Consider the following 27,959-nt stretch of genomic DNA (forward strand, 5'->3'; position numbering starts at 1 on the left):
GTCAGCAGCAGGGTTTTCCCAAAGGATGTGTTAGGAAAGGGCGGGGAGGTTAGAACCTAGACCTGGCAACTGGAAATGCTCAGGAAAAATTTTCCAGGATAATCTGTCCTTGCAAAATCCTGAAGATGTCTGCACAATGGGTATAACCACTCATGAGTTTACTTCTTTCTCTGTTTTCCTCTCTCTCTCCTTTTTTTTTTTTCCTAATTAAAAAAAAAAAGCTATACTTTCTAAATGCATTAGCACATGTTTCTATACCTTTTATACCAGCCAGTGAAGAGGATGGATAGAGAACTGGCTTGTCCTTATAGTTCAAGAGAACTGGGTCAGGGTTACATTGACTGAACGGCGGGTTCTTTGGGATTTAAGACAGCAACAGTTGCTTCATGTGCTCTTAGCATCATTCTCCAGTAGAGGAGGGTGAGAGTGGAAACATATGCACACTTTAATTGTCAGAGCAGAAGTGGCCAGGAGATCTGTAACCCCACTAAGGCCCCTCTGGATGGGGGAGAGGTTGACTTGGGGAGGATCTTTTCTCTCAAAACTTGCTGTCTAGTGAGCCGGACCTTCCTGCCACACAAGTGTTAATGTTCTGTGGTCTTTAAGAGAACACTTCGAAAAAAAAAATCCCTAGTAAAGCACTGTGGTTTGGCAAACCAAGAACACTGGTTGTTAGCATTTACATAAAAGATCAGTGTATTTTCAAAACTCACCAATTAGCTGGCAAATATTATCTTCACTCTCACATGATGCCAACAAAGGATGTTCCTTGATATTACCCTAAAAATGTATTTAATTAAAATTAATGATTGAAGAAATCTGCCGAGTCTTTCCCCACAAAATATATTCACCATTTTATTCATATCAACAGTTAGTTGTCCATTAATTTTTTTCAGAATCAGTATTAATATCTTGCTTATGATACAAGATCTCAATTAATATTAGTGTTTACTACAACTTACCATGTTGATTTTCTATTCTGATAACTAAACAACATGCATGATATTCAATTAAAACAAAGTTTTCTATCTCATAGTGCAGATAAAAAGTTTGAAAAACAGCTTTCTTACCTCTGATTGACATTCAATTAATGTCTCCATATCACAGGCATTTAGTGTTTTTGACTACAAGAGAAAAAAAGTCAAATTAGGTAAACATCTTTGACCCTTGCCATGAGAAAATCCGAGGCAGTAAGTGTAAGCAGGGCACATACAGCATGGCAGCTGCTTGTCAACTTCATTGGAGTTCGGGCTGACAGTCCAGTGATGAATTTTGCTCCTGTGTGGCCTTGGCTCTGTCTACGAAAAATGATTCGGGAAAGAGTGAGGAGGGAACTACGGAATACAATGGCCAATTTCAGCCCCACTCTGACGAAAGACGAAGTCTGAAACTACTAGTTAGACAAGTGTTCATTTAAAGTCAGTTATGTGTTACCAGATGTCTTACGCTATTAAACACAGCATCTGAACACACTACTTTCTGAAAGCTTTAAACCTGACATCTTCATCACGCCAAACTTTGCTTTTCATTTATTAAGTTCCCATCAGGAGATAATCTGAGTAACAGCTACCATGACAACTAGTGTTTTGGGAGGAGGGTTCACTATGTGCCGGGCACTGTGTTAAGGGCTTTGCACAGATTTTCTCATGTAACCTGGAAAGGGAAAACAGTGGCTCCCCAGGACACTGCTTAAGGCAGACATAAAACAAAGATAACACGTACAGAATTCCTAGAGCCCCCGAAGCGCTGGCTTCCCATGAAAGCAAAGCTGTCTGAGTTTACTCTTCACGACACTACGTGTAGCATATTGCACGGTGAAACCCGTTTTTGTTGGATACGATCTCAAAGCCCAGTGACCCCGCCCGGCAGCTGACTGTCGTGTCAGGCCGATTTATGGTACTTACCCTCGGAGGGCCTCCAGCCAGACTTCTTTTACCTCCCGTGAACTGTGGAAAATTGGAAAAATAACATGACACTCTGCTCCTACTAACCCAGCATGAGTGAGGAGACTGAATGGCTCTAACTTCACGTGTTCTGCGTTATAAGGGAGAGGGGGCGGGCAGGTGGAAATTCAGAATGTTACTGAGACCGGAAAGAGCATCATGGGCTGTCGCCCGGGCCAGACACTGCAGAGCTCTCACTTCCTCATTTCTTTTAGGGCAGCTCTGGTTCTTTTTTTTCTTCTTCTTCAACTTCAAAGTCCAACATCTGTAAACCACCGAGAGTGGAAAAGATGACATATGGCCATAGGTGAAGGCTCTGATTCATGTCTCAGGTGGGATGTGTGAATAAGAAATTGTGTTATTCTGTACGTAAACATCATCGTATTTTCTAAAGTGATCATTTCAGGTGCCCTTTATTTTGGTATCCTGTTTGGGTGCGGTCTCCCCACCCACCCCCCTTCTCCTCTGTTCATCGGCACATTGATAAGCACCCTCTAGCTGCGGGATGTGGTCCCTCCAAGAAAGCCAAGACATGCGGCCTCTTGAAACGCAGTCATCATCCAAAGTCAGGTCAGTTTCCTTTGGGATTGTGACGAGTCCACCAGAGCAGGCTGTCTACATGTTAACTCTTCCTTAACTCAGTACTTAAGTCATGGTCAGATCAGCTCTAATTCTGACGTGGGAGGAAAATGATTTCCTTTGATCGGACATTTGAAAGTAGAAAGGAGATGGTGAATTTCATTTGCGGATCTGACCTTCTGGATAAAAGAGAATCTCTGGTCTTTCCTATGGCTTAGGCTATATATGAAATGATTCAAATACCCTGACAACAGAATGGATACATACAGTGTGGCGAATTTTCACACAGTGGGGTCCTATGGAGCCCTGAGAATGAACAGTCTACAACTACGTTCAACGACACGATTGGGCTTCAGAAAATAATGTTGAGTCAAAGAGGCCAGACACAAAAGAGTGTACCTTGCATGCAAAGCCCCCAAATAGCAAAAGTAATCTGTGTTATTAGAAGCCAGCATGGCATTTCTGTAGGGTTGGGCAGTGGCTCTGAGGGGGTCAGAGAGGGTCCATCTCTTGACTCCAAGGAGGGCTCCGCCTCTTGATCTGGCTGTTGTGGTTGTTCAGTTGCTAAGTCATGTCTGACTCTTTGCATCTCTATGGACTGTGGCCCGCTAGGCTCCTCTGACCTGGAAATTCTGGCAAGAAGAGTGGAATGGGTTGCCATGCCCTCCTCTAAGAGATCTTCCTGACCAAGGGATTGAACCCATGCCTCTTACGTCTCCTGCATTGTCAGGAAGGTTCTTTACCACTAGCACCACCTGCTGCTGCTGCTAAATCGATTCAGTCGTGTCCGACTCTTAGTGACCCTGTGGACTGTAGCCCCCCAGGCTTCTCTGTCCATGGAATTTCCCAGGCAAGAATACTGGAGTGGGTTGCCATTTCCTTCTCCAGGGGTTCTTCCCAACTTAAGGATCAAACCTGTGTCTCTTATGTCTCCTGCACTGGCAGGTGGGTCTTCTACCACTAGTACCACCTGGGAAGCACCGGGAAGCCCCTATCTCCAGGAGTTTGCTCAAATTCTATTAAGTCAGTGATGCTACCTAACCATCTCATCCTCTGTTGCCCACTTCTCCTCCTGCCCTCAATCTTCCCCAGCATCAGGGTCTTATTTCCAATGAGTTGGCTCTTCGCATCAGGTGGCCAAAGTATTAGAGCGTCAGCTTCAGCATCAGTCCTTCCAATTCAGGACTGATTTCTTTTAGGATTGACTGGTTTGGTCTCTCTGCAGTCCAAGGGACTCTCAAGAGTCTTCTCCAACACCAGAGTTCAAAAGAACAAATTCTTTGGTGCTCATTCTTCATTACGGTCCAACTCTCACATGTACATGTCTACTGGAAAAATTGAACCTTTGACTATACAGACCTTTGTTGGCAAAGTGATGTCTCTGCTTTTTAAGATGCTGTCTAGGTTGGTCATAGCTTTCCTTCCAAGGAGCAAGCATCTTTTAATTTCATGGCTGCAGTCATCATCCGCAGTGATTGTGGAGCCCAAGAAAATAAAATCTGTCACTGCATCCACTTTTCCCTCTTCTATTTGCCATGAAGTGATGGGACTGGATGCCATGATCTTAGTTTTTTGAATGTTGAGTTTTAAGCCAGCTTTTCACTCTCTTTCACCCTCATCAAGAGACTCTTTAGTTCCTCTTCACTTTCTGCCACTAGGCTGGTATCATCTGCATATCTGAGGTTCTTGATATTTTTCCTGGCAATCTTGATTCCAGCCAGTGATTCATCCAGCCTGGCATTCTGCATAACGTACTTTGCATATGAGTTAAGCAGGGTGAAAATACACAGCCTTGATGCACTCCTTCCGCAATTTGAACCAGGCAGTCGTTTCAAGTCTGGATCTAACTGTTACTTCTTGACCTGCATACAGGTTTCTCAGCAGACAGGTAAGGTGGTCTGGTATTCCCAGCTCTTTAAGAATTTTCCACAATTTATTGTGATCTATACAGTCAAGGCTTTAGGGTAGTCAATGAAACAGAAACAGATGTTTTTCTAGAACTCCTCATTTCTCCATGATCCAATGAAAGTTGGCAATTTGATCTCTGGTTCCTCTGCCTCTTCGAAACCCAGCTTGTACATCTGGAAGTTCTTGGTTCACATACTACTGAAGCCTAACTTGAAGGATTTTGAGCATAACCTTGCTAACATGTGAAATAAGTGCAATTGTATGGTATTTGTAACATTCTTTGGCATTGCCCTTCTTTGGGATTGGAATGAAAACTGACCTTTTCCAGTCCTGTGGCCACTGAGTTTTCCAAATTTGCTGGCATGTTGAGTGGCACACTTTAACAGCATCAGCTTTTAGGATTAAAGCTAGTGCTGCTAGTCTTAAGTGTACACTTCTGTGTGTTTGTTACTCTTCAACAAAAAGTTGACAAATACCTTGACTTAATTCGTTATTAGCACCTGAAATTCTCAGCCTTTTTCATATGGATAGTACTATTGTCTTTATACTGAAAGGAGGTCATGACGAGGCACACTTTGAGAAACTGAAGCACAGAGCTGTTAAAATTTGCCGCCTAACTCGGTGTCTCAGGGGGTGACCTCAGGATGGAGCTGGTGTCTAGGTTTCCAGCTGGAGGCACCCTCTCTTAAAACTGCCAGGGTTCACGCAGCACTCCCACCACAACTGCAGATGCTACTGCTCTTTCAGCCTCCCTTTCCCCTTAGAAAACTCTGAAATGAACTCACTGATTTCAATTTACTGCTACAAAAAAGGGCATTATGGTGGCTCGGTGGTAAAGAATCCACCTGCCAATGCAGGAGATACAACAGTCGTGGGTCTGAACCCTGGGTCGGGAAGATCTCCTGGAGGAGGAAATGACAACCCACTCCAGTATTCTTGCCTGGAAAATTCCATGGACAGAGGAGCCTGGTGGGGGGGCTACGGTCCATGGAGTCACAAGGAGTCCGACACAATTAAGCACAGCACAGGATGCTATCCTATCCTAGAGTCAGGAAGTGGTAGGTACTCAATTAATAGTTTCTGTATAAGTACATTTACTTTTGAAGTAGTCACATAGAGTATTACTACGATATATGTATGTTTTATGAATTTTTAATTGGATACTTTTTTAAGTTATTCTAAGAAACTTAATGTTGGCACTGCTCTTACAACCAAACCATCCAGCCTCAACTGACATATTTCCTTTTTTAAAAAAAAACGAAGACCATATTTTTTTCCTCATCTTTACAGCTGTTATGTATGTCCTATGCCCCACATTCTACCAGTGATTTAAAACCATTTTTTTTTTTCTTTTGCCATGGGATTATATGGTTTGTTTTTTTTTTGGCTGCACTGCACAGCATGTGGGATTTTAGTTCCTTGACCAGGGATCAAACGCAGGCCCTCAGCAGTGGAAGTGCAGATGCTTAACCATTAGATCACCAGGGAAGACCCCATATTCAAAAGCAGATGAATCTAGAATCCAGATATATAAAATTTAAAAAGAAAAAAAGCATTTTTAAAGTTGGTTGCTCTAGTGAGAGACGGGTGAGGGAATCGTGGACCCACATTTTGCCTTTTCTGACAAGCCCAAGCTGGGGCTCAAAAACTCATGTTATTAGAGGTTCTCAAAGTGCGTTCAGGGATCCCTGGGGCCCTTTCAGCAGAGTCCACAAGGTCAAACTATTTTGTAACAATACGGAGATGCTAGCTGCCTTTTTGACTATTCTCTCAAGAGTATCTAGTGCAGTTTTCCAGAAGCTGCATGATATGGGATGTTTTGATAGCTATGGGAATGCAGGCTTGCATTTTCCTGTGTTTTAAATTTTTCTCAGTTTTCATTTCTCCTAAGATATGTATGGGTAGATATAACTTAGATAAATCAGAGAGCTTTAGAGTTGTCAATAATTTTCTGAAGTTTTCCTGAGACTAACAGAGTTTGAGAACTGCCAATATCCATCATATCTTTCCAGGTGAGAAAATTCCACATACATGTCTTGTTTACCTATTATCTTCACTATGCTCCTGCTGAGTGGCTCAGTCGTGTCCGACTCTGCGCAACCCCATAGATGGCCGCCCACCAGGCTCCCCCGTCCCTGGGATCCTCCAGGCAAGAACACTGGAGTGGGCTGCCATGTCCTTCTCCAATGCATGAAAGTGAAAAGTGAAAGTGAAGTCGCTCAGTCGTGTCCGACTCTTAGTGACCCCATGGACTGCAGCCCACCAGGCTCCTCCGTCCATGGGATTTTCCAGGCAAGAATACTGGAGTGGGTTGCTGTTGCCATCTCCATAGCCATTTTCAAATGCAAATCCTTGCCAAGGTGCATTGTCTGATGGTTCATCGCTCCTCATTGCATGTTGTCTGTTAGTGGCTCGACAAGTCTTGGAGGGAGGACAAGATTCTCTCCTGCTCACTTTCATCTGCAGCACTGTGATTCTCCACGTTTCCCACGATGCCTCTGTGTTGGCAGCTTCCCAGGGTGGTCTTTACCCCCTTCCCTCCATTTCCGAGTCTTGTGTCCATTATGGTGGTCACTTCACTACACTTATTCTCAGTTCTCCTAATGACACAAATGTCCCTTCTATATATAAACTCTAAACTCAGCCATCGACATATGAAAAACGAGGAAGCTGGATATGAGAGAAGTGCCATTTCTCTTTGGATGTGTCATTTAAAACTGTGAATTTTTAAATGAAATTTGATTGTTGCTGGGGGGTTATATATATGTTTTCATGTAGAGGATCATGTCTTTAAATTTACTATGAATTAGTGAATCTGTTATTATAAGAAACACATATGAGCATGTCCATTATGTGTTTCAGTAACAACTCTTGAAAAAACAGAATAGTGTGTTTGTTAATTATGTTGTGATAACTCTGGGCCTTTTTAAAAGGAAGGAAATACTTAAAATGCAAATGCTATAAATTATATTCAATTCTGTTTTTTCCTTCTTCTCCACTTTTTTCCTCTTCTTTTTTTGGAGACTGAATTATGGGACTAGGCACAGATATTTATTGACCCTGAATCAGGGCTGAATGGGTTTTAAGTGAGCAATGAATTTAACATTCTGCTCATATCCCGATGTTTTTATCTTTGCAGCACCCCCTCCAAATTGTCTCTTCAACATTGTTCTTGAAGTCTTCTCTTTCTGAGGGCATTCCTACTCCTGAGGAAGCCATTCCCTGATTCAGCAGAAGGCTCCTGGCTATGTCAGAGTGAAACCTGTCCCCTCTCCTGTAAACCTTCCCTGTTTTAAATCCCATTCTCTCCTGGGATATAGGGGCTTCCAACTTCTTCTATTCAACCCCTGCTGCCCCCACGCCTCCCACGCCCAAAACAGACCAAGACCCTTCTCAGCAGGCAACGTTCTTGCATGACATCCATCATCAGCTCTGCATTCTAACAGTTCAAGGCTAAAGAGAGGGCTGGTGAGACGCTTACTGAACACCTACTACACGCACTGTGTCGTCCTAGGCATTTTCAGACACCTCATCTGACATCATTTTTAGGACAACACTGAGTAGTCACCCTCCCTGTCTTATAGCTGAGTCACCTGGGGCTCCATGTGTCAGTTCACTTACCCAAGTTCACTCTGTTGAACCTGGGTCTCTGGATACTAAGGCCAGTAGTCTTCCCATGATTTCCCTTAAGGATAATCCTTCAAGGGCTTCATTTATCAGTGGAAACGAGATGTCTAGACCCAGTATACCGATATAGACCAGACGAGTCCAGGTGCATCCCTATGGGGAGCTCTTACCTAGTAGACAGAGTCAGATTTAGGACATTGTCCTGAAACTTCAAAATTTCCTTCCGTCAGTTTCATTAGTAATAATCAGTTGAATACAATTTGAGGGGCTTCCCTCACACTCAGTTGGTAAATAACCTGCCTTCAATGCAGGAGATCTAGGTTTGATTCCTGGGTTGGGAAGGTCCCTTGGAGAAGGAAATGGAGACCCACTCCAGTACTCTTGCCTGGAAAATCCCATGGACAGAGGAGCCTGGCAGGCTGCAGTCCACGGGGTAGAAAGAGTTGTACACGACTGAGCGGCTAAACCACCAGAATACAATTTACATCATCTTTAAAAAAATACACAGCACCAGAGGCTCAGTGACCTACAGAAACAGTTCCGTAGACAGATTAGCACTTTTCACTTGTCTATAATTCCTCCATCAGCCAACAACATCCTATTTTAGTGAAGTTAGTAGTAAGTATATCAAAACAAGGGGCTTCCCAAGTGGCACAGTGGCAAGGAATCCATCTGCCAATTCAGGAGACGTAAGAGATGCAGGTTTGATTGCTGAATCAGGAAAATTCCCTGGAGTAGGAAATGGCAATCTGCTCCAGTATTCTTGTCTGGAGAATCCCATGGACAGAGGAGCCTGGCGGGCTACAGTCCATGGAATTGCAAAGAGTCAGACAGCTCTGAGCACACACACTCCCACATGTCAAAAGAAGAGTGAGTTAGAGCCCTGGCAATTGCAGAGCAGTAATGTCTTTTGGCTCTTCCTATAGACTGGACGGTTGATGGGAGAACCAAGTGGGAAGGGCCATTTTCCATGCCCCTGGAAGAGTCTGATGGTCATCATCTAAACAGCAGGTAAGTTTTGTAACTGATGGAAAGCTGCATCAGCAGGTGGTCCTGGTGGTGACGGAGGACATGACCACCTCGCCCACCATGGGTTCTGCCTTGCTCGACATGTGGCTCCCACTGTGGAAACCAAGTAGGAAGGGCCAGGTCCTACACCGCTGATTCTGAAAATCTCAGAGTAAGTTTGACTGTAGGGTCTCTGGACAAGAGTTGAAACATCTGTGAATACACTGTGAAATTTGGAAGGGCTTCCCTTGTGGCTCAGCTGGTAAAGAATCCACCTGCAATGCGGGAGACCTGAGTTTGATCCCTGGGTTGGGAAGATCCCCTGTAGGAGGAAAAGGCTACCGACACCAGTATTCTGGCCTGGAGAATTCCATGGACTATATAGTCCATGGAGTAGCAAAGAGCTGGACACTACTGAGCGACTTTCACTTCACTGTCAAAAAACAACCAAAAAAGAAAAGATCATTTTCACTCTCTCCGTAGTCTTATAATTTCTTTCAGAAAGCATGTTCTTACCCTGCATGACAAGAGTTTTCAGAACATGGAAAGGAACTTAAACGGCTTTTGCTAGCAAGCAGAAATAGACAGGGAGGCCTGGCGTGCTGCAGTCCATGGGGTCACAAAGAGTCAGATACGACTGAGCGACTGAACAAGAATAAGAAATAGGCAAGACAGGCAGCCGGGTTGAAGAAACACATTGTAAGATGATTCTTGTGTTAGGATGTTTATTACTTAGCTCATGGTCACAAATGATTTTTTCTCCCAAGAACTGGTTCTGTTTTTACTGGGACAAATGTCTAAAGACAATAAACTTCGTGATGGACTCTGTGATTTCTAAGCTGGGTGAGTATTTTTGGGTGTTACTGAGAGCACTCAGGTTTCTTCCTGCTGCTCCAGGCTGACTCTGGATACCCCTTCATGAAGGCTGTTACTACTCCAGTACTGACAGCTGTGACCAAGACTTACGAGTCATTCACCCCATATTTTCCAGATGGACTGTGCAGTGTTACCCATCTTGCCATGGAAACTGCCACTTGAGAACCAGTCTTTCCATTCTAAGCTCACTCTTCCTTTCTCTCTGTGACCCAGAGCCCTGAGTTTCTTAATTAGAGTGATATCAACTACTTTTGGAGAGGCAATGGCACCCCACTCCAGTACTCTTGCCTGGAAAATCCCATGGATGGAGGAGCCTGGTAGGCTGCAGTCCACGGGGTCGCTAAGAGTGGGACACGACTGAGCGACTTCATTTTCACTTTTCACTTTCATGCATTGGAGAAGGAAATGGCAACCCACGCCAGTGTTCTTGCCTGGAGAATCCCAGGGACAGGGGAGCCTGGTGGGCTGCTGTCTCTGGGGTCGCACAGAGTTGGACACGACTGAAGCGACTCAGCAGCAGCAACCATGTACTAGGGCTTCCTAGGTGGCGCCGTGGTAAAGAATCCGCCTGCAATGCAGGAGACACAGGAGATATGGGTTTGATCCCTGGGTTGGGAAGATCCCCTGGAGGAGGAAATGGCAACCCACTCCAGTATTTTTGCTTGGAGAGTCCCATAGACAGAGGAGCCTGGTGGGCTACAGTCCATAGGGACGCAAAGAGTCAGACACGACTGAACATACATGTAAGGCATACTTCCTGCATGGAGGAGTCTTTTCCCAAAGATGTCACAATTTCCTTGAGGACTTTTACATCACGGCAGTGCCTGATGACTGATGGATACCCTGACCTTCTAGAAAGTTCTTCAAGTTACAAATAAAAAAACTTCAAAATAATCGAGCCTTTTCTCTGATTATGAGCCCCCCTCCCAACCTGCCATGTTTCAGCCACAGAATCTTGTTATTCCCTAGAAAGTGCACTGCACCTTTAGTCCCTTGGACAGCAAGGAGATCAAACCGGTCAATCCTAAAGGAAATCAACTCTGAATATTCACTGGAAGGACTGATGCTGAAGCTGAAGCTCTAATACTCTGGCCACTTACTTTGAAAAATCGACTTATTGGAAAAGATCCTGATGCTGGAAAAGACTGAAGGCAAATGGAGAAGGGGTCGGCAGAGGATGAGATGGTTGGATGGCATCACCAACTCAAAGAACATGAGTTTGAGTAAACTCTGGGAGTAAACTCATGGACAGGGAGGCCTGCCATGCTGCAGTCCATGGGGTCGCAAAGAGTCGGACATGACTGAGCAACTGAACTGAACTGGCCCCAGGGGTCAGGTTCCATTCTGTGCAGCTGAGAAGGCCTGGACACCAGGACTTAGAATCAAGGACCAGGGCGCGGTGGAGTCAACCATGGTCCAAGGCTTTTCCTCTCTCTGCTGTGAACTGTCCACTGTCCTAAGTCCTCCAGCCAGACTGGGCTCAGGTCTCACCGTTAAGTGAGGGCATGGGATTCACTGACCTGCAGAGCACTCGGCTGTGCTAGATTCCTTTTATTAGATGACTGTGGTTGTAGTGAACTAACAGTAAAACTCCTTGCCTGCTTCTCCTCTAAGAAACATCCATGAAAGTCTGTGGGTGCATGGATGGGGTGGGAAGAGATGTCCCAGCTTCTCCTAGCCCAGGGCTCGTGAAAGGTGCTCAGGATAGAGGCTAGGTGGGGGTTTGGGCTGGGGCAGAGGAAATCCAGTCCACATCGTTTAGGGTCATTCTTCTTCCTGGTAGGAAAAAGGCTGTCCTCCAGCCAAACCTTAACTCTGCTACGGCTTGACAGTTACCTGAACAGCCCGAGGTTTGCTGGGCCACAGCGTCCCTAATATTGCAGGTGCTACTGTGTCTTGCAGAATGATTTGCTGTGTCCACAAAATGTCTGCATTTTTGCGGTGGACACATACATATTTTAAATCTGTCTCCCAGATCTTTGTGATAATTAATCTTTGTATTGGAATACAAAATCGCCTCAGCATAAAATGACATTTGAAGAACTCAGTGTTTTCAGAAAGCTGGCTTGAAAAATAAGAAAGGCTAGAACAAAATGTTCTTTTAAAACTGCCTTCCCCACTTATTGAGATCACGATAAAGAGTTAGAAATAAACTATCTTGAGATTAGGAGATTAGAATCTCTGAATTGCTGATGATATAACCAGCTCCATGTCATAGGCAAGGCAACGCTCCAACTTACTTGCAGAGATCATTTTAAGAACTAAAGAAGCCTTCATGATTGTATTTTGGCCCCCCAAATTGCTCAGAGAAAACACGATGTCAAAAAAGGGTAAGTTGGCAACCCTGAGCATCATTTAACTACAGCATAATTCAGCAGATTTTTTGAAGAAAAACAGAGAAAATTATGACAATTGAGGTTCTTTGTTAGCAGTCTGCAAAACTCATGTGCGGCATTAAAAAAAAAAAAAAATCGAACTAAAAAAGTAGTAACTGTGGAAAAATGTTTAGTTAGCCTAAGTTTCCAAAATACCTTTTAAAGAGATATTTCTTCTAGTTTTCTTTGATTTTTTTTTTTTTGAACGCAATGCTTTTTTCATATGTCACATGAAAAAAATTATCCAGGGTTTTTACCTCCCTGCTTAAATTTTTAAAAAGTATTTGTCACTTTGAATCTGTGTGGTCCTTTTCTCAGCCACTATGCCTTATTTGGTGTCTCCCGAGAAAGTCTCCTGGGAAAGGCCTCTGAAGGTGGCGTCAACTCCCGGGGCTGGGGGTTCAGGGTGCTGTGGCCATAGGTAGGGCAGTGTGGTTGAAGCTCCCACAAGAGGCAGGGGTTTCTATGCGAGCTCCAACCTAGCCTGAGCGAAGCTGTCAGTGATGAGGGCTCTGTGATCGAAGGATGGCTTGGTCTCCCCGTTTTCAGGTTCAGCCACCATCCACCCCTTAGTGGCCAGGACCATGAGTTCCTCTTTTCCCTTGGTAATGGGAGCCTCTCAGATGCTCCAGTCCAGACTGGTTCTGATTTAGATCTCAGGATGTTGCTCAGATGGAGTAGGAAATGGCAATGCACTCCAGTATTCTTGCCTGGGAAATCCCAAGGACAGAGGAGCCTGGTGGGCTACAGTCCACGGGGTCACAAAGAGTCGGACACGATTGAGTGACTAAACAGGAAGAGCCTTTGGGCAGAGGGGTCAAGAGGAATCCATGATGATTCTGGTAAGCCTGATAACCTCCCTTAGAGGAAGGGGGATGAGGAAATGGATTGAAAGAAGAAGAACACATTTACACTAAGCCATGGGAGAGTGTGTGGTCACCAGCACACACTGTTGATATTCTTAATTGCTTAGCTCTCCCCTTCTGGGAGTGGATGAACTGAACCAGGGCTCTGCTGTGTTCTTTGTAGCCCGTGACTCCTGGGTTTTTCCTACAGATAAAAGAATCCCAAGGTTTTGCCTCCTGCCTTTGGGCCATAAAACATTATACAAAATGCTAATAACCACATATTTTTAAAAAACTGTTCTTGTATCTGTCCTAAATTTTATATATGTTGATGGCAAAACTGAGCCCAAATGCCATTTCTCTGAGATGTATCTTTTGTGAGAAGTTCAGTAAATCTCAAAAAGCAACGTTTTCCCCCCTCCAAATTTTGCCAAATAGTGTTGCTCAAATTTGAGCACTTATCAGCATCACCTGGTGTGTGTTACTCAGTCGTGTCCGACTCTGTGATCCCGTGGACTGTAGCCTGCCAGGAATTCTGCAGCCAAGAATACTGGAGTGGATTGCCATTTCCTTCTCCATGGGTTGCCATAGCCTCCTCTGGAGGTTCTTCCCAGCCCAGGGACTGAACCCAGGTCTCCCGCATTGCAGGCTGATTCTTTACTGTCTGAGCCACCAGGGAAGCCCAAGAATACTGGAGTGGGTAGCCTACCCTTCTCCAGGGGATCCTCCTAACCCAGGAATCAAACCAGGGTCTCCTGCATTGCAGGCAGATTCTTTATCAGCTGAGCTACCAGCTGAGCTATCAGCTCAGCCCAGCATCACCTGGAGGACACATTAAAACCCTGACTATGGGCCTTGAACCTAGCGCCTCTGACTCAGCAGGTCTGGGGAAAGGCCCAGGAACCATACATCCCCCAACAGTCCCAGACTGGGCTGCAGACCATACTTGGGAAGCCTCCGAGAGAAGTGTCAGGAAAAGGTAAATGTGTTTACTCCTGCATCCTGGGCATTGGCGACATCTTTATAATCACTGGGCTATTCCACAATCCCAGCACTTTGCTGGCTTGCAAGCATTTGTCTTGCCCCTGAAATGAGCCTGCAGGTCCTTACAACAGAGAAATTCATTCTGACACCCTGAGACAGCCCCCGGGGGCCCAGTAGGAAGTTCAAAAATGTTTGTAAGAATGAGAAAAATGACAGCTTCCCCAGTCAAAAGTGACACTTCTGCTTTGTCAGATACTGAATGTATCTCGGATCCTTGTTGCTATGCTTGATGTTGTTCTTCCAGATGAGACTCTGGGGCAGGGGCTACTCCAAAGGAATCGTGCAACCTCTCGTATCCAGAATAATCCCAAGAACCTTTAATAGACCGCCAGAGAGATAACAGCCACTGTTGATTCACCTAGAGGCCTAAAATCGAATGAAACAGAAGCTTTGCTGATTTTACTTTTTTTCACATAAATGTGGTAATCACCTGTTGGTGACTCACTTCCAGTGGCCCTGGGTTAAGGAAACCAAATGGACCGCAAGTTACACTGGCTTGTTCTGAACCTTGGAGTCGGCTGTTTGCCCACAGGGTGTCTGTTCCTCGTTAGGAGGGCTGGGCTATCTACAGACACCCTTCTGCAAATTCCTAAACACTTGAAGGAGAGCTTCCTTTACTGCTATCTACCAGAACATGCTGTGTGTGTGTGTGTGTGTGTGTGTGTGTGTATGTATAACATTGTCCTTTCTCTTACACATCACAAATGACCGGGTAGATAGGATACATAAACGTTAGTTGAATCTTTCTTGCCATACAAGAAAAGGCAGTTTCAAGTTTAAGCAGCAGTCCTTTGCACACTTAGCTGCACACTAGAATCCCTTGGGGGAGCTTTTAAAAATCCCCAATACCAAAGCCACTTCTTATACCAACCAGTGAAACTGTCATTTCTGAAGATGGGATCCAGACATCGGTATTAAAAAAAAAATTCTACAGAGAATTGCAATAGGCAGCCAAACTTGAGGTCCAGAGATCTTAGCAACAGCTTTCGGGGTAAACTGATCTGTTAATTCTACACCTGGATCCTTTTCTGCAATCCCAGCCCTGGACAAGCTTCGAAAAAGCAGGTGCATTCCTGGGCAGGGCGGGAGGCTGGGTCCGTTTCCCTTCTCAGAAGAACACCAGTCCCAGAGAACCACTGTCCTGACCCACCCTTTTCTGCTCACAGAGGGAGGGAGCTGGTGTGACTTAGGATCTGCTGCAATCTTGCGGTTGATCAAAAGTGGCCACGGATTCTGTATAGCTGCTCCCAGCAAGCGATGGCATCTATTTCCCCACCCACTGAAGCTGAGCTGCTCTCACGACTTGCTCTGCCCTGTAGGGTGTGACAAAAGGGATGTCATGTGCTTTCTGAAGCCTGGGTCTGCAGTTGCCCAGAAGCTCCAACTTTTGCTCTCCTGCATGCGGCTCTGAGATGGCCGTGTGGGCAGCCACGCTCACCTCCCGGAGGATGAGAGGCTGCGTGGAGGAGCGGCCAGCCGCCCTGCCCAGCCAGCACCCACTCACAGACCGCAGGGACTCTCCGGCTGAAGGGTGTCATCTGAGTGAGGACACGTGAAACCAGCAAAGGAGCTCCAGCCAATACAGTCAGGAAAATCAGAAACTGCTGTTGTGTAAGAGACTGTTTTTGGGGTGGTTGTTACTCAGGAATAGAAGCCTGAGACCAACAGGGACTCCAGCAACTGTTCTCGTGACTTCTACACAAGGGCCATGGGGCCAGCTCTTCGTTGCATTGCCAGTACTGATTTTAAAAAGCACTGATTTAACCTCTTTCTCAGCCGGAGTCTTCATTTTAAAGCAGCTTCATGACCTATTGGGACTTCTCTGGGAGCTCAGTGGTATAGAACCTGCCTGCCATGCAGGAGATGCAAGGAGACACAAGTTCGATCCCTGGGTTGGGAAGATCCCCTGGAGAAGGAAATGGCAACCCACTCCAGTATTCCTGCCTGGAGAATCCCATGGACAGAGGAGCCTGGCAGGCTACAGTCCATGGGGTTGCCAAAGAGTCGACATGACTTAGCGACTAAATAACAACAACAATAAACAGGAACTACTGCTATGGTATTTCTCACACTGAGTGTGATCCATTTTTCATGATAACAAAATTTAAAGCAGACTGTAGAGATGTAAAATAAAAATCAACCAGTGAAGGATGCTAAAAAAAAATCAGTACCCATGGATACAAATTATATACCAGGAAGCTTTCAGATGCAAAACTGAAGGCTAAAGTTGCCAGAACTTTGAATAATACATTGAAACAAATTCCAGAAAAGAACAATTGTCGCTGAGGGCTCCGGGAATTGAACTACTTCTGTGAATTTACTTCTGATATTATTTATAGTCAGTCAGTGGGCGAAGTGCTTAACTGGGTGTTGAAAAGTTTGGGAAAAGGACATGGTTCCAGGCTCAAGGAGCATGTATTGTGTTCCATTCCCATCACTTCAGTTTTCCAAGTCAGTAACTGCTGACAGCATTCATAATCTCGGTTCTGATGGTGGGAACTCAAACCTAGCTCTTGTGGAGACAGTCTGGTTCTTCAGTGGAAGGAGGGGAGCCCCAGCTCCACTAGGGTTTTGTGGACAGGAGGGTGGAGCTGGGGCGGGGGTGGGGAATGGGGCTTCTCACGCCACAGTTTCGAAAGGGCCTCTACTGGGCAACATACTCATGTGATTCAGCATCTAGGAGTAATTAAACCAGAAGGCTGTGCCTCCTAACTAACCACTCAGATTTTACCTCCTCATATTACACTCATGTGCCTGCATGTGCACGAACACACACACACACACACACACTGGTCTGCTAGTGCTGCCACGACAAAACACCACGGACTGGGTGGCTTAAGCAACTGAAATGTATTTGTCACAGTTCTAGAGGCTAGAACTTGCCTGGGGGCTCAGATGGTGAAGAATCTGCCTGCAACGTGGGAGACCTGGGTTCAATCCCTGGGTCAGGAAGATGCCCTGGAGGAGGAAATGGCAACCCACTCCAGTATTCTTGCCTGCAGAATCCCAAGGACAGAGGAGCCTGGCGGGCTACAGTCCACAGGCTCGCAAAGTCAGACACAACTGAGCAACTAAGCACAGAGCCTAGCAGGCCAAGATGGAGGTTTCTGCAGGTTGGTTTCTTTGAGGCCTCGCTCCTTGGCTTGCAGAGCGGCCACCTTCCCGTGGTGCCTTCACACGGCCTTTCCTCTGCGGTGCACGTCCCTGGGGTCTCTCTGGGTGTCCTAACCTCCTCTTTCCATAACGACACTGGCTCTTACTGTGTCACAGAGCATCCCAACAGCCTCATTTTAGCCGAATCACCTCACACCAGGCCCCTCAAGACACCGTCATGTTCTAAGGTACTTCATTCGAGTTAAGGATTTGGCATATGGATTCGTGTGTGTATGTGTAAATCCATAGACATATATTTCACTGACAGGAAGGATGTCTGCATTTGTTTCCCTGTTAAGGACTTAGCATCAGCTCTCTGCCTGATGTTAAAGTCTACAGATAACGACAAAGGGAAGAGGAAAGCAAGTGGCTCCGAAGCAGCAGACGCTTAAGCCTGAGTCACCGGAAGTGAGGAGCTGGGAGAGGGGCAGGAAGTCCGGAGGGCCCGGGGCAGGGTGGTGGTGGTGGTGGTGGGGCTTGTAAGCTGGCTCTGGCTCTCCAGAGGGGCGTCAGTTAACTGGGATGAAAACCCCACCTTCTTGAGTGAGACTGCTCAAGTTCTTATTCAGAAATAATCACCGAAGAGGAAATTTTGGCGGTTCTTCTCTTCCTTCTCCTTCTCAAACTCTCCTGAATGTGATCAGGCAGATGGGACTTCCTTAAACAAAAGTCACTCAGTTCCCATTTTCTCTAATTGGAAGCATTTCACAGAAAAAGCCAGGCTACCAGATAAATATGTGAGACATTTCTTAACTGAGGGGGGGAATTCTATAGATAACTAGGGACTCTGAGAGCAGGATAGAGGATGTTTGCCTAAATCCAACAACGGGAATTAATCTACAAACTCAACGGACTGTGCTATGGAATCTATTCAACACTCGAGTCTGAGGGAATGCCTCCCAAATTTGTCTAGCCGATCTTTGCTCATCCTCCACAGCGGAGTGCTTCTGGAGCCAGCCAGAGGGGCTCCCGTGGCTTTCTCCTCACTCCCGAGAAGGGCTGGAGCCATCGCTGCAGGAGGTGCTACCTTCCTGCTGGCCGTGGAGGGAGGGGCAGACAGGGTTTCAAAAAGAAAACATGCAAGGTCCACCCAGGAACAAACAGTGGGACAACGTAACATGGAAATCCCGCCACAGGAACTGTCAACGAGAATGGCCAAAGATGAAAGACATCGACTCCTGCAGACAAGAGTCCTCCAGGCAGAGGCTGGCACGAGCAGCCTGGGTGCAGGCCGCCTGTGTCCTTTGAGTCCTGAGCAGGATACCTCCCTTCCTGTGGGTTTTGATTTTGTGGTTCGTTTGCCTTCCTGCATTACTTTTGCTTGTTTGGTTGGTTTTAGTCATGGTGGGTTGAAAGACGTTAAGGAAGGAAGGGAGCTTCTACGGTATCTCAGCAATCATCTCTGGACATGGAGATTACAAATTTTGCTCAGAATCCATTAAATGAATAAAACATATAAATATTTCCTGTACTGCTTTTTTTCTCAAGAAAGGAATTTACTTCTTCCCCTGAAAAAGAAGCCAAATCTGGGACCCAGAGTAACACAGGAGCCCGAGTCCCCTGAGGAACGCGGGGACCCCTGTGGCATGGCTGCGACCGTCAAACAGCAGAGGGTCCCCTACTGTCTTCCTGGGGAGCCTGCCTGGTGTCTCTCAATGGGTCTCCAGGGGTCTGTGGCTCAACAGATGAATGTTGGTCACTTCCTATTACACAGACTTTAAGTGACTGATAACTTGTTTTAAGTTGTTCCTCCATATTTATGGGGTCTCCCAGGTGGCCCAGTGGTAGAGACTGCCTGCCAATGCAGGAGCCACGGGAGGCATGGATCTGATCCCTGGGTCAGGAAGATCCCCTGGAGGAGGAAATGGCAACCCACTCCAGTATTCTTGTCTGGGAAATCCCATGGACAGAGGAGCCTGGTGGGCTACAGTCTGTGGGGTTGTTGCAAGGAGCTGGACACAACTGAGTGACTGAACATGCATGCAGCCATATTTATTGGGAATTTGTCACCAACACTTGTCTATATTGTTAATCTACTCTGTGCTGCTATTTGACTTGGTACAAAATTATAGTTATTCTAAAGTCAGCATGTTAACACTTCACGGTGATCAAAACCCTTCCTTAGGACTTTTAGGTGACTGATGCTCAAACAAGGCTGATAGGGAGGCCCTGGGGGACATCTCAGGCAGTGCTTTGCTTCTGTCTCTGTCAGGGCAGGGGGCTGTGTCTCATTACAAGAGCAATACTCTCTCCACATTGCCTGGCATGTAGGGGCATCCAGTTAAGGCTGGTGGAAGAAATAAATTCCTCTAAGGGACATTGTGAGTATAGAGCATGCATGGCCTTGACTCTGCAGCTGAAACTGATGGAGGTCCTCACGTGGTGGCAGAATCACTAGCTGGGTTCATCCAAGTGTTGGCCTGGAGTCAGGAGGGAGGAGGAGGAAGCGGGGTCAAATTCCCGCCTGGGGGCCTTTATGGGAAGGGAGAAGGTACTTCCTACACAGTACTGAGTCTGGTTTTCTCTGCGGTCTGCCTTGAAAGTCCCACTAATAGCATGACCAGTGGAGAGAAGTCTATTTCGGCTGTCCCAGTAGACAGACTCTGTAGAAAATATCTACAAGAGCTCAGGCAGAGCTCCCTGAACAGAGGGAGGAAGTGGCCACAGGGCCAGGAAGCCTTTTGGCTGGTTCCCCGGAGCCCCTCTCTCATCCACTGGTGCCCACAAGCCCGGAGAGAAATACCTTGTCTGAAGCTGCTCGGGGGATTCCTCACTGCTAGTTTTAATGAATGAGCCCGCCTCCCCCCCAACCAACAGGAAGTGGGGTGCCGTGCCCGTGGTCATTAGTGATGCAACGGGGGAAAAGAAAGGCTTTCATTCCTTCACATCTTCCTCAGAGCTTTATGTTTCACATAGTATAACTAGTTTTTTCTTAACAGGAAGAAAACTACTCTGAGTGAGAACTGGCTCTCCCTTCTGGAATCTGCAGACCGCTGCATCCTTTTTCGAGGTTGCCTGTCAGGGTGGCTGTGTCTTAGAACAGCGCTGCTCAAGGCTGCCTGGACGTCAGAGCCACCCAGGGGCCCCTGGAATGATCCCAGGGCACCGGCTGGACCCAGTCAACTCCTCTGGAATCTTTGGACTCAGGTATCCGTACCTTAAAAGCACCTCAAGGAGTTCCAAGCTGAAGTCAGTGTTGCAAACCCCTGCTTAGAGTCTAACAGCAGTCCTCACCGGTAAAAGCTTTGATGAAGAAAAAGTCCAAAGATTTCTTTTAATTGGAAAAAGTAAATTTTTCATAATCTTATAACTCAAAAGCTACTGAAGGGATTTTCCCTCACCCCTCGAACTTTCCATTAATGAAAAACAAAACAAATTTATACTGAAAACAATAATGAGAAGATTCAGCCCAAAGTAGAATTTTCCAGAAAGTTATGGGCAAGAGAAAAAAACAAAAGACTATCATTGAAAAAAAAAAAAAAAAAGCTTTTACAGGAATTTCCTTTTAAATTTGCTTGCAATGAGTGTCTCTTTGAAAGGTGAATAAACAGCATTTGCCAAAAAGCCCCACCCCTGGCTGTTGCTAAGAAGCTCAGTGTCAAGGGATGGAAATGCCCAGGGCAGAGTTAACTCAATCTGACTCAATGGGGGGTTTTTTCTTTTTACAAGTCTTTTTTTTTTAATTAAGAAATTAACAAATTTTTAACAGTAAGAGCGCAAGTGGGTTACAAAATAACTAGCAGCTAAATGACTGGTTGAAAAGGATTCTCTTGACAGCCAGGACTGACGGCTCATCTCACAAACACAACTTTCTAAAGACTGTATCAACCCGATCTTTTGCAGGCAAAAGAAATGTGTCTCCAGTTAGTTAGATAATAGCATTCTGGATAGTCCTGAATTACCCTGAAGGGAGCAGAAAAAGAGGCCAGCGACCTAACACTCACTGAGCCTGCCCCAGAGCATCAGACAACTGTTAGCCCTTTGCTTTGTTTTCAGTTCAGTTCAGTCGTATTCGACTCTTTGTGACCCCATGAATCGCAGCTCGCCAGGCCTCCCTGTCCATCACCAACTCCTGGAGTTCACTCAAACTCACATCCACTGAGTCAGTGATGTCATCCAGCCATCTCATCCTCTGTCGCCCCTTCTCCTCCTGCCCCCAATCCTTCCCAGCATCAGGGTCTTTTCCAATGAGTCAACTCTTTGCACGAGGTGGCCAAAGTATTGGAGTTTCAGCTTCAGCATCAGTCCTTCCAATGAACACCCAGGGCTGATCTCCTTTAGGATGGACTGGTTGGATCTCCTTGCAGTCCAAGAGACTCTCAAGAGTCTTCTCCAACACCACAGTTCAAAAGCATCAATTCTTTGGCACTCAGCTTTCTTCACAGTCCAACTCTCACATCCATACGTGACCACTGGAAAAACCATAGCCTTGACTAGACGGACCTTTGTTGGCAAAGTAATGTCTCTGCTTTTGAATATGCTATCTAGGTTGGTCATAACTTTCCTTCCAAGGAGTAAGCGTCTTTTAATTTCATGGCTGCAATCACCATCTGCAGTGATTTTGGAGCCCCCAAAAATAAAGTCTGACACTGTTTCCACTGTTTCCCCATCTATCTGCCATGAAGTGATGGAACCAGATGCCATGATCTTCGTTTTCTGAATGTTGAGCTTTAAGCCAACTTTTTCACTCTCCTCTTTCACTTTCATCAAGAGGCTTTTTAGTTCCTCTTCACTTTCTGCCATAAGGGTGGTGTCATCTGCATATCTGAGGTGATTGATATTTCTCCCGGCAATCTTGATTCCAGCTTGTGCTTCTTGCAGCCCAGCGTTTCTCATGATGTACTCTGCATATAAGATAAATAAGCAGGGTGACAGTATACAGCCTTGACGTACTCCTTTTCCTATTTGGAACCAGTCTGTTGTTCCATGTCCAGTTCTAACTGTTGCTTCCTGACCTGGATATAGGTTTCTCAAGAGGCAGGTCAGGTGGTCTGGTATTCCCATCTCTTTCAGAATTTTCCACAGTTTACTGTGATCCACACAGTCAAAGGCTTTGGCATAGTCAATAAAGCAGAAATGGATGTTTTTCTGGAACTCTCTTGCTTTTTTGATGATCCAGTGGATGTTGGCAATTTGATCTCTGGTTCCTCTGCCTTTTCTAAAACCAGCTTGAACATCAGGAAGTTCATGGTTCATGTACTGCTGAAGCCTGGCTTGGAGAATTTTGAGCATTACTTTACTAGCGTGTGAGATGACTGCAATTGTGTGGTAGTTTGAGCATTCTTTGGCATTGTCTTTCTTTGGGATTGGAATGAAAACTGACCTTTTCCAGTCCTGTGGCCACTGCTGAGTTTTCCAAATTTGCTGGCATATTGAGTGCAGCACTTTCACAGCATCATCTTTCAGGATTTGAAATAGCTCAACTGGAATTCCATCACCTCTACTAGCTTTGTTCGTAGTGATGCTTCCTAAGGCCCACTTGACTTCACATTTCAGAATGTCTGGCTCTAGGTGAATGATCACACCATTGTGATTATCTGGGTCGTGAAGCTCTTTTTTGTACAGTTCTTCTGTGTATTCTTGCCACCTCTTCTTAATATCTTCTGCTTCTGTTAGGTCCATGCATTTCTGTCCTTTATTGAGCCCATCTTTGCATGAAATGTTCCCTTAGTATCTCTAATTTTCTTGAAAAGATCTCTAGTCTTTCCCATTCTGTTGTTTTAATCTAGCACAAAACACTGACCTTGCTGATGGTTAAGGACTAGCTTTCCCTTGGGCTTCCCCTAAGGCTCAGCAGGTGAAGACTCTGCCTAGCAATGCAGGAAACACAGGAGACACATTGTTCAATCCCTGGGTCGGGAAGATCCCTTGGAGGAGGAAATGGCAACCTGCTCCAGTATTCTTGCCTAGAAAAACCCCATGGACAGAGCCTGGAGGGTTACAGTCCAAAGGGTTGCCAAGAGTCGGACACAACTAAGCATGTAGGCAGCTTTTCCTTGCTGCTGCTGCTGCTGCTAAGTTGCTTCAGTCGTGTCTGACTCTGGCGACCCCATAGATGGCAGCCCACCAGGCTCCGCAGTCCCTGGGATTCTCCAGGCAAGAATACTGGAGTGGGTTGCCATTTCCTTCTCCAATGCATGCATGCATGCTATGTCGCTTTAGTCATGTCTGACTCTGTGTGACCCCATAGACAGCAGCCCACCAGGCTCCTCCTCTTGTCCTCTAGACAAGAATACTGGAGTGGGTTGCCGTTTCCTTCTCCAGAGGTCCCCTTAGCTGGAGGATAAAGCAACGATCCCTCAGGCTGACAGCTGAGCCCTTTCAGAGTGAGGTCACATGGTGCCTTTCCACCCAACGCGCCCCACTCTGCCTCCTACGGGGCCAGCGTCCCTAAAGCCTTTCTAGTGAACAGACTCAACGACAAGTGAGAGCCCAAGACAGTCTTCCAGACTCTGCCGGTGGTTGCTTTCCTGCCACTGCCAGGGTCTTCCTACGGGCTAGGCGTTTTGCAGACTAGCCAATAAGCGCCTTGTCACAATCACCAGGTGGGAATCGTTACCCTCTTCCTTAAAATCTCATGGAGCTTTTGTAGTCTTCTCCTTCAGATACCAAGGGTTATTTTTCTCAATACAAATAACACCTTTTCACTATCAAAGTACCTCGTCAAGCTGGGGTGCCGGGAGATGCTTATTCTGCGGGTCACCCAGGTTTCTTTGGACACTCGTGACTGAGCACAAACGTTTGTGGGGGACCTGGAGCAGAGTGGTCCAGGGCAGGCCAAGCGGGCACCGCCCCGTGGGGACGGGGGAGGGGGCATTCCTCATTGATACCCTCCCGCCACGTGGCTGAGCTCAGTGTCGGGTTGCGGTAGTGGCCGTGGCTGTGATGGAGGGAACTTTCGAAGCAGCAAGAAAGACAGAGGCAGGACCCAGGTCACCCCTCCTCCGGCGTGGCTGCTGCTCTGTGCAGGATGGTGCTCTGTCTCTGAGTCCTCACTTCTCTTCCCTCTGTTGAAACTGCCTTCCCTCCTCTCGAAGGTCCAACCTGCCTCTCCCTGCAAGGCTCAGCTCAGATGCTACTGGCCCCCCAACCCAAATCCTCCCCGTTTCCACGGAGCTCTGCTCAATGTCATGTGACAGCCTGGGTAGGAGGCAAGTTTGCAGGAGAACGGATACCTGTTCAGGTCTGGCTGAGTCCCTTTGGTGTTCACCTGAAATTATCACAACGCTGTGTGTTAATCGTCTGTATCCCAATACAAAATAAAAGGTTAAAAAAAAGCAACAGGAAAGCAAATCCTACCCTCCTTCTCTGGACTTGAGGTTAACTGCCTGCAGTGGGTTGAACTGTGGCCCCTCTCCCAGCAGTCTAAGTCCTAACCCCCTGCACCTGTGCATGTGACCTCGTACGGAAAACAGTCTCTGCAAATGTAACTCAGGTAAGGGTTTTGGAGGTGAGATCACCCCAGAGTAGGGTGGGCCCTAAATCCAGTGAAGGGCGTCCTCATAAGAGAGGCCGTGTGAGGACGGAGGCAGAGGCTGAACTCATGCCTGGAACTCCGCGTCCCAGAGTCAGGAGGGCAGCTGGAGCGGCTCTTCCTGAGTGTGCAGATGCAATCCACCCTGCCGATGCTGCAGCTTTGGACTCTGGCCTCCAGAACAGCGAGAAGCTAAATATCTGTTGTTTCAAGCCCCCGGGTCTGTGCTGATCTGTAACTGCAGCCTCAGGAAACCAAGATGCGCCCACCATCCCACCTGATTCTTTCTTTCTTGTTGTTTAGTCACTAAGTCATGTCTGACTCTTTGCGACTCCATGGACTGCAGCACGCCAGGCTTTCTTGTCCTTCATTATCTCTTGGAATTTGCTCAAACTCATGTCCACTGAATTGGTGATGCCATCCAACCATCTCATCCTCTGTCGTCCCCTTCTCCTTTTGCCCTCAATCTTTCCCAGCATCAGGGTCTTTTCCAGTGATTCAGCTCTTCGCATCAGGTGGCTAAAATATTGGAGCTTCAGCTTCAGCATTAGTCCTTCCAATGAATATTCGGGACTGATCTCCTTTAGGATGGACTGGTTGGCTCTCCTTGCAGTCCAAGGGACTCTCAAGAGTCTTCTCCAACACCACAGTTCAAGAGCATCAATTCTTCGGCGCTCATCTTTCTTTATGGCCCAACTCTCACATCCATACATGACTATTGGAAAAACCATAGCTTTGACTAGACTGACCTTTGGTGACCAAGTGATGTTTCTGCTTTTTAATTTGCTGTCTAGGTTTTCTAGGATTCCTTCTTGAGACCCATCAATTTGCCTCCATGTTTCACTTCTCACATCCATGGCTGCGTCCTCCTACCAGATCCAGCTTGATTATCCCTGGGTGTCCGGGTGTGCCTCCTGCAGAGTTGGGCAGTGGGTGTGAGGGTGTGAGCACAGAGCAGCACACACCCCTGAAGGGACCGGCATGGCTTCAGTAAAGCCTAGCCTCTGTGGCTGCTTGTCCCCCCACAGCAGGGGGACAGCCCAGTTCTGGCCCAGCTCTGAGGACTCGGGTGCTTCAGGACTTTGGGGTGTCCTCACCCCATCTCTCTGGTCCACGCCAGGCAAGCACTGGGTGAGGTGCTCCTTCCTGGTGCTCTCCGTCATCCTCACTGTCAACTCAACCCACCACTCGGATGATCTCATCAGGGCCTGACTTCACCAGGCTTACAGCTCCTTGGGGTCAGAGGTCACACCTTATCTACCTGTGAATTTCCTTAGCCCAGTACCGATGACATATTGATAGTCGCTGAGTATCTTCTAATGCCCTTAAGGATTTGGTCTCTGGTCATTTTGTCTTATCTGTTTGTTTGGCCTGCCCTGCCCCTCATCAACTCTCCCACTGCAGACCCTCAGCCCTCAGAAGGAGCCACCCTGCCAACACCTTGATCTTGACCTTCAAGCTTCCAGAACTGTGCAACAGTAACTCTCTGTTGTTTGAGCCCTGTAGTCTGGGGCACTTTGTTACACAGCTGGAGCTGACCAGTACATCCTTGTAGTTCTCCGGTCACTCAGCCTCTCCCTTCGCATACGCTGTCTCCTTTGGTTGGAAAGTTCCTCTGTATTACTGCTGTGAAATCCTTGACTTTCATTGAGCACAGCTATGTGACAGGCTCTGGGCTAGGAGGCTTTCGTGTATTTCCTCATTTAATTTTCATAACAACATGGTATCTGGAAACTTCCTTTTCATAAAAAGAAGCATTGCATTTGCAGGTTGACCCACAGGGGTATTACATCAATAAATAGAGTTCTTCTGGGCAAACGAAAGAGAGCAGGTAAGATTCCATAATATCCTGGCGACCACACTGCAGGAGCTGGTTGAAGGGCACGTCCATCCTCGGGCACCTAGTCCAGCGTGACACAGGGGACCTCGTGGTCACCTGATAGAGGATGGCATGGGACTTCCAACATTAGTAAGAGAAACAGTTTTGTGTATGACTTAGAGGAAACTATTTTGGAAAAAGAAAATCCGTCTGTGAAGCCCGGTTTGAAAGACTCTTACCTCATCGGAGACTCGGGCTTGTGTGTCAGAAGGGAAATGGGTGATTTATTGTATGTCAAGTGATTACAACAGAGCTGGGCGAGTAGTGAGCGCGAAGTAACTGCTGGCTGTTACTATTCTCCGAAGACTCCTCCCAAGATTGTGTACCAGAAACATTTGGCTCCTACCTTATACATGTGAGCTACTCCTGTAAAGTTTATAGGATCACAGTTACCTCCTGCAAGGATAAGACATAAGCCACTTTTCTAGAGGACTGTAGCAAGTAAAGGAGGGTGATGTAACACCAGCCATTTCCTGCGCAAGCCCCGAGCCTCTGGCTACAAAGTTGGCAGGATCCAGTTCCCTCACAGAGATGCCCAGTGGACCTCTCTGTCTTACGTGACCGTACTTCTTGGGTGCAAACAGTCCCTTCCAAAGCTGCAAAGGGAACCCTCTTCTTGACCCTTTTGCAGGTGTGTGCCTGCTCTATATCACTCACTTGGACTCCATACTGGGCCACTAAGTGGTTTGCCAGAACAAGCTGAAACAAGTAGGGAGGTTTGTTAGAAAGTTTCTGAAGTCACCCCCGAGTGGCTGAGATCAGACGCTTTGAGGGATGATTCCAATCTTATCAACCATCCTGGCAAAGAAGCCCATATTCCCTGACTCAGATTTTCCCCACCGAGAAAAAACAGTGAGAGGCTGGCGTAGGTATCCAGGCGCCTGCTGAGTGTGCAGGATGTCATCTGAGCAGCCTCATTTCTCAATCCTCCAAACTGCGTGTGTAGCAACCCCTTCCCCGTCCGCACGATTCCGTCCAGCAGCTAAGGTCATCTCCTGTCCAGGTGAGGGAACCAAGGCTGGGGAATGTGGGAGGATCTGCCACAGAAAATAGGCAGGAAAAGACAGGCCCGGGATTCTAACCGAGGTCTCCTTGGCTTCAGATTCCAGCCATTTCCAAGTCCCACAGAGCTTGGGCTTCCCAGGCGACACGAGTGGTAAAGTACCTTGCCTGCCCATGCAGGAGACGTTAACAGACCCAGGTTTGATCCCTGGGTCCAGAAGATCCCCTGGATCTTGGAGGAGGAAA

The 27,959-nt window shown here is 46.7% G+C and overlaps 1 protein-coding gene and 1 long non-coding RNA gene across 11 annotated transcripts in view; one reads left to right on the top strand and one right to left on the bottom strand.

Moving 5' to 3' along the window:
• Positions 1–27,959, top strand: part of LOC147366418 (uncharacterized) — an 81,284-nt gene that overhangs the window by 32,150 nt on the left and 21,175 nt on the right. For 5 of the 8 annotated variants that reach the window (XR_015133412.1, XR_015133398.1, XR_015133385.1 and 2 more), the window contains 2 exons: positions 8,984–9,068; positions 20,298–20,505. This is a non-coding gene — a long non-coding RNA (uncharacterized LOC147366418). Of the gene's footprint in view, positions 1–8,983; positions 9,069–20,297; positions 20,923–27,959 lie in introns of those variants that run through there. The other 3 variants (XR_015133389.1, XR_015133409.1, XR_015133410.1) reach the window with 1 other exon arrangement.
• Positions 1–27,959, bottom strand: part of TAGAP (T cell activation RhoGTPase activating protein) — an 88,256-nt gene that overhangs the window by 7,500 nt on the left and 52,797 nt on the right. The window contains exons 1-5 of one of the 3 annotated variants that reach the window (XM_086318585.1): positions 2,922–3,022; positions 1,905–1,946; positions 1,214–1,298; positions 1,071–1,124; positions 714–780 (exon numbers count right to left, since the gene is read on the bottom strand). In XM_086318585.1, coding sequence (XP_086174711.1) covers positions 714–780; positions 1,071–1,124; positions 1,214–1,298; positions 1,905–1,946; positions 2,922–2,977 — 304 coding nt within the window. In that variant the 5' untranslated portion in view covers positions 2,978–3,022. Of the gene's footprint in view, positions 1–713; positions 781–1,070; positions 1,125–1,213; positions 1,299–1,904; positions 1,947–2,434; positions 2,566–2,921; positions 3,023–27,959 lie in introns of those variants that run through there. The other 2 variants (XM_086318586.1, XM_086318587.1) reach the window with 2 other exon arrangements.

Source organism: Bos grunniens, chromosome 9 (genome assembly GCF_055505025.1).
Source record: "Bos grunniens cultivar Pamir isolate PY7600 chromosome 9, Bosgru_T2T1.0, whole genome shotgun sequence".
Classification (NCBI taxonomy): Eukaryota; Metazoa; Chordata; class Mammalia; order Artiodactyla; family Bovidae; genus Bos; species Bos grunniens.